A 10,784-nucleotide genomic window follows, 5' to 3' on the forward strand; every position below is an offset into this window, starting at 1 on the left:
TTGGAATTTTCTGGCCTATTCTCTTAGATGTATCTTCATTCTTTCCAAAATAAGTGAACTCTTCTGCTTACCACTCTGTTTTTCATCTCCATCCATGCCCTTTCAAGTCTATTATTATGCCACATGCACTGTGCAAGGGATTATAAGCAGAAGATGTGTTGATGAAATGTGCTGGTTGCAGGTAGGCTATGTGAGATAAACAGTTTTTATTCTTCCAGCTGCCTTTACTATGATTTGAAAAAATGCATCTATTCTTGTTTTGTTTTGCAGATAGCTCTTTCCCACCCCAATGGAGGAACCCCGCAAGGTACTGCGATGTCATTACCTGGGTTCGCATGAAGTGATTCGACCCACAGGTAAGTGTTTACATAAATTTATTAGTCATTATGTCATGATGTATCCAGATTTTAAAGAGGTTGGGAGTCATTTATTAAGTAAACATATCCATCAAACAGTTTGACTGGTAGAACGAAATACAAATAAATCAAGTAAACAGTATGGCATATCCACTAATAAATTGGGTTTTAAAAAATATATACTGACATTGTGAATTATTTCCACTCAAGACTTCAGGTTGCAAAAAAATCATTTACTTACAGTAATACTTACTAATGTAACTCCAGGATGGCTCGTGAAGGTTGCTATGTTTTATTGTGGCTTCCTGTGGGAAAGGAGGCTATGGAGTATGCATTAGTCTTACTAGTACAATTATCAGAACGCTTGGCAGTATTGATCTAGATTCTGCCTTACAATTTCCTACTGCTAATACGGTGATAAAGAGCTAGGTCTAGTAGACTCAACCAGACCAACAAAAATGCATAGACTAATAGATAAGCAAAGGATTCTGGCATATAAGAAAGTGAGTGTCCCATTTGCACACTGCTTTCTCAAGGTGACATTAAATTAATGGAGACCTCTATGGAACCAACATAACAACTCCCTTCATGGCTATGCTGAGGTGGGCCAGTCTACCAAAAAACTAACACTAAGGAGGACTTCTTCTTTGTAGGATAAGCTGGTGATTTATTTTCTGAAATAGTGAGTCATATGATAGTAACAATGCTTCTCTTCCTAGGTCCACATAAATCTTAAAATTATATTAGAGGCATTTGGCAGCGTGACTGACTCAGAACTTGCCTGAATGAATGAATCTTAAAAAAGGGAGACCAAAACCTCCAACTCCAATTATATTTCTTTTTCCATTGAACCCTCTTTCCTCTCTTGTCACATGGCCCCCTTTATCTCCCACACACAAGGTGACCTGGCACCCCAGCCCAAGTTTGCTCTCCAGTCCAATCCAATAATGCCCAAAGTAATGTCACCACCATGCGTACTGTGTGTGTGTATGGGCAAACTAGCGGATGTCAGTGCATGTGGGAGCTTTTACATGTGTGTCCCCAATCCTACTCTGCCTGGCCTAGAAACCATAGGCCCTAAATACCCAGGTTATGCTATGGGTTAGGCAACCTTGTCTGTGATACTTAGGCTGAGCAGGCTGGACGGAGAGGTGAAGGTTGCATAAGTGATGCAGGGGAGGAACAAGGAACAGGCTACAGGTAACTGGGATCAATCAACATAACAATTTATGTCCTCACAAATCTACAAAAAATACAAGCCATACCATAAATTATCAATACTTGAAAAGTAACTAATCTAAACTGGTAAGAACTGCCAGGGTGTTACACCCTTCGTTTAAATTATGTGTTTATATCCCTTTGCCTTTGCCTTCCTGCAGATTGCAAGCTGCCCACTCATTCATTCACGAAGACTGCAAGCTATAAATTAAACCAGCTAACCAGTAACAGTTAAGTCACTCAGCATCGCTCCACCTTTTTTCTTTTCAAATTGTAATGCTACAAATTATGGTCAATTTGTTTCCTTTCTTCAAAGAAAACAAACATGGCAGCCTTCATGAACTCATTCATAGCTGTTTTGTAAATGGAATTGGAAATAAGCAATTCTTTTGCAGCCTGAAATTTTCGAGCATAAAATATTCACAATGTTAGTGGATATTATTTAAACTCTAGTCTTTTTCTTTAAACGTTATATCAATACTTTTTGGTTCTTAAGGCACATGCTTTAATAGTTTTGGAGAACGAAGAATTTCCTAGTTGGTTGATTTTCTCCAAAAATAAGTGTTTCCAGTAATCTTCATGGATGCATTGATAACATCGCTGGCACTAGTGATAAGGAATAAACTTACGGCTTTTAATAACTCAGGTGTGGATGTTTTGAACGAGGCCATAGACTGGATGTACTACCATATGCCACCCGAAAAGTGGACCTTCGTCAATGTGGCTGTTGCTCCATCCACAATAACAATAACAGAGCATGGGGTAAGTGAGCTATTCCTTATTTTTTGGGGGGAGGGGGAGGTTTGCAGAATAAAATAAGCTGTCTGTTTGCCGTTACCTCTTTGTGAAATCTTATTGGAATTGGTTTATTGTTATTACAACCAGAAAGTCTCACCTGTTTTATATGAAGCCCTATAATAGGTATTGGCAAATTATTATCATATTAGTTATCATTAATGACTGTCTTGTAATGTATTGGTAGATTCTGTTCACCATTATTTAAAAAAAAGTATGCATCATTTAGCATTCTGCCTTTGAGCACATAATATTCTGATAAAAATACAGCCTTTACTTAATAGGTTTGTAATGATTTATTGTCCCTCTAGAACCCTGACAACATCTTGGAGGAGTGCCGGGTACGCTTTATGTCCTTCATGGGTATCTCAGTCAGCAGTGTCAAGTGAGTGTTTTATTTTATTGCTCAGTTACTGAATGTTTACTATGTCTCTGGATACTTTATCCAAAAGGATGTCTAAGAATATCCATATTTTTCTTGGTTTCCTCGCATAGTTTTATGTTGTGTTTTTCAAACTACTACAGATAGTTGTTGCACCTTCTTATGTGAAGTTTTCTCCTATAGTAGACACTTTCCAGCATTTTAAATAAAAGCTAGCAGATTAAACAACCAATTGCTGTTAGGGCTATCTGCTGTCAAAAAATACAGCAAGAATATTTTGGACCATTATTATTATTAAGTCATGGATTTTATAAAGACATTTGTCTTTTATGATGAAGTATTCATAAAAGTATATTATCGATAAATGGGTTTAGTAACTAAGACATTTGGCATTCCAATGAAATGTTACTTGCGAGACAAAGAAGGTATTGCTGACACCTTGTATTTTGTTTAGATTGTGTGCATTTATCATGCACACGGCCCAGAACAAGTTCCTGGCCCATGTGTTCCATTGTGAGCCATCTGCTGGGCCCCTGTGCAAGACCATTGAAGCAGCTTGCAAGGTTTGTCTTTTTTTGTTTAATACAGAAAGAGGGAGACAGCAAGAGGAGTGTGTTTGTGTGCATGGGCCTGTTATTTAATATTGAATTTGAAAGTCCTTCACAATATCTTGATCTCTGCTTTACATATCTAAAAATAAAATAAAGTCGAAAGAGAATTTGTAAATTAACAATCAATTTACATGCTAGGAGCACTAGCAAGTTTATGTAGGGATGATACACAATAAAGCTAGGGATGATGACTGGCGGATTTTACTTCTTATGCTAGCTGCGCTATCAGAAGTGTTTGGATGCACATCCACAGACGACCAAGCCAACACACAATGGCAAGGTGAGCGAGGGTGACTGTGTGTTAGCCACAAAGTCTTTGTCACTATCATGTTGTTTGGTCTGGTCTGTAATTTGAAAATCTTACTGACTGTTGTTAATTTTCTTTTAGTGGTCTGCTACTTTTCATCATTGAAGAAAGTATTAGTTTTGATTTCTTTTAAATACATGCACAATGTAAACCTTACAAACTGCTTTTTTTCTGTTAGCAAGGTGTTTATGTTTGAAGTTTGAAGTCTTTTTCATATGATTCACTTTTCATGGTTGGTGTAGCATGCTTATTTCTTGTCACCCTGTTTGATGTTTGATGAAGGATAGTAGATGTGATAGTTCAGAGACAGCACAATATATGATCAAAGCATCGTATCGGTCGTCACCAGCTACACAACCCACAATAAACACCTAATATTTTTGTCCCATCAAATTTAAGTTTTTCCATGCTGCACACCATAAGTCTTTGATGTCATAGCACTTTTACAGAGTAAACATTTTACTGTGGCTCTGTGCAGATTATTTTACAAAAAAAAAAAAAAAAAAAACTGTAGAGATTATATGGGCAGGAAAACATTTGCTGTGTTTATTTGTTTATTTTTATTTTGCTTGTTCCCTATTTGTGGTCTGCCATGGTGTTCAAGAGTGTGAGCGCCATGTTGAAGGCAGGTGTGAAGGCAAGCATGCAGGGTGTACAGACTATATTTGGCTTGATAAAGAACAAGGCTGCTGCTCCCAGTAGCAGTAACTCCTGACCCAGGCCTCACCTAGGAACACAGCTGAACAGTAAGCGTGCATTCACAGGTAGTATCATGGCCCATGGTGTTATTGCCTTCACCTGCTTCTGCTTGAAAAACTCAAAAATGTTTTCCATTTCATTTATTGCATAACTTTGCCTTTTTAACATCTGATCATTGTCATTGCAATGCAGTATGGAGCAAGCTGCTTGGTTTGTTTGGTCGTAACATTTCTTCACGGTATAAACTTACAAACTTTGCTGATGACCTCTGCTTGCACAAGAAGAACATACTAAGCAGTTCATTTGGTTTTGATAAGTGTTAATCTTTAAGAGTGGTAAGTGCCTGGGTGAACCGGTTGTACAAATGTAGAGACAGGCGTGTCCTGCTTGTAGTGAATTAAGATGGTGGTGAAGGTAATGAGGGTGGTATTGGCCTGTTTGTGATGTTTTTTCCTTATTTAATCTTATTGTGTTGTAGGTATAGATGGTTTTAAAGGTTTATTGTTATAGACTAGCCAGACAGTTGCTTAATTCCAGGTGACTGTGCTTAGTTCCCTACAAGATATTAAACATTTAAATTGTTCGGTGAATAAATCCCCCTTCCCCCAAACCCCTTCTGTTTGTGAGATTCAGACCGAATGTTGATGTTGATAGAAAGGGATCTGACTGTGACCTCACGGATAACCATCTATGTATTTATGTCGTGAAGGCATCACCCAGTTTAATAACTGCAATCATATGTTAATTAGGCATAACCATGACCTTCTCATTTGTAAAATAGTTGGCCTTTTAGATATGTTCACAGTTATCTGAGAAAATCTATTGTACTCTTAAATCTCCACATAAACCACTGCCTTGCCCTTGAAACTGTGCTGGAGATAAAGTTTTATGATTGGTTGATCCTTGAAACAAAAACAAATCTTGTTTTTTTTTTAAACCTTGAGAGGTGGCTGTGGGGGGTGGGGTGATGGAGAGATGTCAGGAAGTGTGGGACAGCAGATAATATCAATTGAAATTTTTTTTTACAAACATTCTAGCAAACTACAAACTGATGAGTCCATTAGTTTAGTAAAGCATCCTAGTTTCTCCTTATGACTATTCTTTATTCTGGGGTTGTGTGTGCTTTGATTACCTTTATTACATCTGATTGTCTTTTACTTGTACTTTCAAAGGGCTTTCACTTCCACTGCAATTACGATGGCTTTACATGCCATGACATATGTTGCTGTGTGATATTATTGTTTTAAATGTTTGTAGAAAATTTTGTAAATGCTTAGAGATATATGTAACCTTTTTTCGCAATCTTATGTCGTCACCTCTCCCCTGTTTAAAGTAATAATCGGCTGTCATTTTAATCACCAGCATAAAGAAATTTCCATCTATGCATATGCATGATAAATAAAGCCTACATTTCAATACACTCGTATATAACTGAATGTTGCAAAATAAAAAGATCTAGGATATGCAAAAGCCCTCTGGCACACATATTTGGGGTTTTGAGAGACCAACATAGCATGCTTTGGGATAACTACTTACTATTTCATCAGTATCGTGCCATGTATTTCCTAATAAATAAATATGCAGGCATGCAAAACATAGCTTTATCTAATCTGTAAGCTGATGTATGTTGCAGCAGTTGACTCAGAGCTATTTCAGTACATGTAATCTGTAATCTGATGTATGTTGCAGCGGTTGAGTCAGAGCCTGAAGCAGAGCGTGCAGTGCGTGTGGGGCTCGGTGGCCCAGCTTGTCTCTCCCAAATAAGTCTTCACAACACTGCAAAGCACACTTGGAGAGAATTGTAGATGGGCACCGAGCAAGCACATTCACATCTTTGACATTTAACAATGAACAAGGCAGTGACCTGTAAGAGATACTCTACATCCTGTCCGTCTTCGGCAGGCTTACGGGGGCTTAGACATGCATAGCTGCTGGACAGCCTTCTGTTTTCTAGATTGTGGATAGCTGGACAGCTCTTTTAGTTTCTTGTGGCTTTGTGTTATAATGGTCTATGTAGAAAGCTATGTCTCCCGCATTGCTCTGTGTAGAGAAAAAAAACAACTGAGATGTATAGCTCATTTATCCTGTGGAGGCATTAATAGCTTGGTTGTGGCTTGTTATTTTGAGTTTAAATCTTGTGGAGGTAGCAAACTTGATGAACAACCATTTGTCTTCTAGTATCATAAGATCCTTTGTATTTTTGGTCAGTTTTACAGCTTTCATTTTAAATGGATCATTTGTACTTAATTTTGATGTTTAAGCAGTTTTGCAAAAATGTAGGATCATGTTGACAATAGCTTTAGCGCTTATTTCAAGACATGAACTGTGTGGTGAAGGTTATCAACTTTAGTTACCCAGTCGAAAAGAAAATGTTACAGAATAACCCATTTATCCGCTAACCACTGTTAGCACCACCACCAATCACCATTACAGTCACAAGTTAGTAGTCTTACACCTTATGGACTCATGTCTTTCTTTCCTAGTAATCATGCCTAGTTTTATACATGGATTTTAGACATTGATTTTTCTTTTTTTAATGAGGTGGCATCTGTACAGTATTTTGTACACATTGATTTATGGTGAGGGATAGAAAAAAAAAATTGGTGGATTTTTTCCCCTGCAAATTATTTTATATCTAAAATTCTGGATAGGATGTCATGTCTTTTAGAAGAAAATGAGTAGTTTATGTATCAAGGTGTTTTGTGTGTGCTGCTTGCTGATCTTTGCTAAAGCACAGTAAAATAAATGATCTAAAAACATTTTTCCCATTAAAAAATGGGGCAGTGGAATGTGAGGGGTCTCATCATGAAAGGTGACAGAAATGTTAGATGTGGATAAGGGATTTGTTATAAATTTAACGAAGGTTATCATGTTGGACAGTAAGGTAGCTATTATATCTACTCTGTCTCAGACATACATTATACTTCATGGAAAAGATTTGTTACCAACCTGCCTGTAATCTTAGGAGATATTTATCAGTTTAAAACTAACTCATAGCCCTGTTAAAAATAGTATTTTACTGCTTACAGCTTATAATTAACTCTTTTAGTTCTAGGGGTAAAAAAGTCATTTGTATCATATTGAACATAGCTTGTAAAAAAAGTAGTGGCTTTTTAAAGCCCAAAACACGCACTGTGATAGTTTATCGATGGCATTTGATTTTCTAAAAGTTACATGCAACAGCTCCTATGTTACAATCATTTTTTTTAAGAGGTGGCACAGCAGGTAACGTTGAGAGCAGAAGGACATTTGTACAGAAGGGCATTAGTTTTTGTGAAAATGAGGCTGTTTCTGGCTGCCACAACTCACTGAGCAGCAGAACATTTGTGATGAAGTGTGTGGTTTGTACAGAGATAGCACCAGCATATGCTGCCATTCCTTAAGTTGCTTGCAAGTCTAGCATATAGTCTTCTATAATTCGTCGTGTTTTGTATCACATTTTTATACATACAGATGTGCTTTTCATGTCTCTTCTACTTAGCATTCATCATGATGAACCATGCAAAATGCATTCCTGTTTTGTCCAATAGAATGCAGAGTTGATGTTTTCTATGTGCAGAGTAACTTTGCTGTGTTTTACAATCATGTGCGGTTGTAGTGAGGTAAGCTATCTCTATTTGTGACAACAAGACTCAGCAGTGAGACTATTGCCTGCATTTCAACCTGTTGTCTTCACATTTAGTCATTAGCTGCCAGATGAAATTCATCTTTCTCGAAATAGGGAGTCTGCTGGAGTGAACATCAAAGTTTCATCCCAGTTAGAGGAAGAGTATTCTGAAAGCCGAATAGCAGAAAAGGAAGTTCCTAGCAGCCTGCACGACTGATGACATTTCATGAATCAGGTTGTGACATTTGCGTGCGGTGTCTGCTTCTGCATGAAACATTGGGACCTTTTGCTGCTCTCTTGGTGCAGGAGAGTGTAAGGTTATATGATGTGCAATATAACAAGCATTTAACGCCTCATTTAGACCCCCACCCATGCCAAAGAACATCGTCCCTCTACAGCTGTCTTATGTTGACGCATTTAGCAACATCGTTACTATTTGGCTCTACTATTAAAGATGTGACAAGAAAATTATAACAAAACTCTGTGCTCTGCATCATATTAACAATTTTAATTTTATGTCGTATTACCTGTTTTACTTCATCAGAGGTGCTGAAACAGGGTAATTTTTGCATTTGTCATTCAAGTTTTAGAGTTTGATCATTTTTATACCATATTAAATGCTTCTATTTAACATCAAATATCAAGTATTGGGTGTATATTAACAGAAAAAAGCATATGCAACAGTGATCTTAAAAAAGGATTTTTCTGGCTTACTGATCAGCAAGAATACAATGCATTATGTTTGTTACATATCAGCATCAGTTTGAATGTATTCTTAAAGGTGCAGTGGTTCAGTTTTTTCCCATATCCATTCAAATTTTTCATCTGTTCCATGATAAAAGTTTTGAAGTTGTTTACTGGCTATATTGCTGTGCAGTTCTCACTTGAAATCTCGTTTTTAGGCTTCAAAGTATTAACATTCTAAGCAAAACCACAATACCTTTACTTCATTTTCTGTTTCAAAATGTTGTCATGAATGTTTATAAGATTATGGAATATTTTGTTTGCACATTCCCGTCCTTTGTGTATAGTGGTAGTCATGGAAAAGAGGAAATGAGACATTTAGGACACAGCGGATTTTAAAACTACCATCGAAGAACTAGTTCACAGGTGTAATCCTATTGGTAGAGGAGCATTTCCAATGTGGGATTTCATTTCTAGTCTTCATGGTAACGTATGATGGTTTTGGCAAAGAAAATGGTCAGTTGATAAACAGGTTTTTGTGGTGATATTACTCCCCTCGTCTACCAGGGGTGAACCGTTTCTGTTGGCTGTTTGAAATCTCACAAATAATTGCCTTGCTTTGAAGTGTAGTAAATGTTCCCTTACTTTCATTAGTTCCAGTTTTTAAATATGCTTTTTTTTTTTGGACACATGGACAAACTTGGGACCCAGATTTATAATTAAAAACTGTTGCAGTCCTTTTCTTTAAGTTTTCTGTATCTGTGTACCACATTTTAGCTTTATATGTGTGCATTTAAAACATTTAAGTTCACCAGCAGCTACAAACTGTGCTTGCTTTGTACAGTTAAAGTACCTGTATCACATTCTTCTACCAGGAGAGTTTGAAAGGCGATTTTTCCAAAGCACATCAGCTTACAATGTGCAGCTTGGAGTGTTTGTCATTTGTTTGTACATCCTGCAGCTGTGCATCATTGCCACTTCATATTCGGCAGTGTTTGTAGCAGGCATGGTACGAATAACCTTAATAGTGAGAAAAGGAGGCTCTAATATGATTAGAACCTGGTTTAAAGTTTGTTTTTTTAAATCTGCATTCTGCTGTGGACTAAATTATTTTTGTTGCAGCACAACTGAAAAAGATCCCATTGTTGTACCCATAGATTTTTTTGGTGATAAAAATCCAAGTGATATTGCATGAATGCTTTATTGGTTTCTAATATACGCAGTATAGAAATAAAACATGATCTATGATTTTTTTCCCCCATATATTCTGGCAAAGGGCAACATGCAAACATTTTGCATTTGCACAACTGATTTGGTGTTCCTGCAAATTGACTGATGGAACATCCAGAAAAGCCCTTAACCATAAATTCTGGTTAAGGCCATTTTTAGAGAAGAAATTATTGTTGTAATTAATCCCTCTCACCTTTTGTATTTGATGAAATTAGAATCCAATCCACCTAAAAAAAATATGACAGTATGACTGCACAATCTTTGTTCCTGCACATGTTGCAAATAAAAAGAAAATGCCAGACATCTGTGCATCTTCTTTTTGCACAGATGATAACAAATCATGTGAAATATTGTGGCTTGACTGTCACCATATCGATCGATTTCTTTGGCTTTTTGATGGCGTACTTAAAGACACAAATAAAATGTATGCAAACTAAACTTTAATTCCTGTCTTGTTTTCGGGAATGAAAAGCAGTCTCAAAAGAGTTGCGTTTAGAATTTGTGATGAATGGCACATAGAGCCCAGAGAATAATTTCCTGGGAAAAAATGGATTCAAATTTGCGCAGTCCTGTTTTTCAAACAACTTGTGTGCAGTTTGAGGTAACTAAAAAAACAGAGTTAATGCTCCTTACAGAAAATAATAATCTTACAAAAGGTTGCTTTACCAATGATGTTTCTGTTTTTACAGCTATAGCCCTTTATCATTTCAGTATGACAGTATCTTTTTTTTTCTTTCATTCTTTCAAAAAGGAAATCCTTTCATCTAGAGTTCTGACAACTAGATGTAGTGTGCCATAAACCACTGGTTGGCATCTTTGCCCGAAGAATGACACAAAAAAGCGATGGAGTGGCTTCCCTCTCCTGCCTTGATGACCCCTCTTGGAGAATCTCTTT

The 10,784-nt window shown here is 37.0% G+C and overlaps 1 protein-coding gene across 1 annotated transcript in view; it reads left to right on the plus strand.

Annotated features, from left to right (window-relative positions):
- Positions 1–10,327, plus strand: part of LOC112559655 (protein Fe65 homolog) — a 41,862-nt gene extending 31,535 nt beyond the window's left edge. The window contains exons 13-19 of the mRNA XM_025230990.1: positions 275–356; positions 2,221–2,336; positions 2,681–2,754; positions 3,206–3,314; positions 3,580–3,642; positions 4,274–4,433; positions 6,058–10,327. Of these exons, the coding sequence (XP_025086775.1) occupies positions 275–356; positions 2,221–2,336; positions 2,681–2,754; positions 3,206–3,314; positions 3,580–3,642; positions 4,274–4,384 (555 nt within the window). The 3' untranslated portion in view covers positions 4,385–4,433; positions 6,058–10,327. The remainder of the gene's footprint in view (positions 1–274; positions 357–2,220; positions 2,337–2,680; positions 2,755–3,205; positions 3,315–3,579; positions 3,643–4,273; positions 4,434–6,057) is intronic.
- The last annotated feature ends 457 nt before the right edge of the window (positions 10,328–10,784 follow it).

The sequence above is a fragment of the Pomacea canaliculata genome, linkage group LG3, assembly GCF_003073045.1.
Source record: "Pomacea canaliculata isolate SZHN2017 linkage group LG3, ASM307304v1, whole genome shotgun sequence".
Lineage (NCBI taxonomy): Eukaryota > Metazoa > Mollusca > Gastropoda > Architaenioglossa > Ampullariidae > Pomacea > Pomacea canaliculata.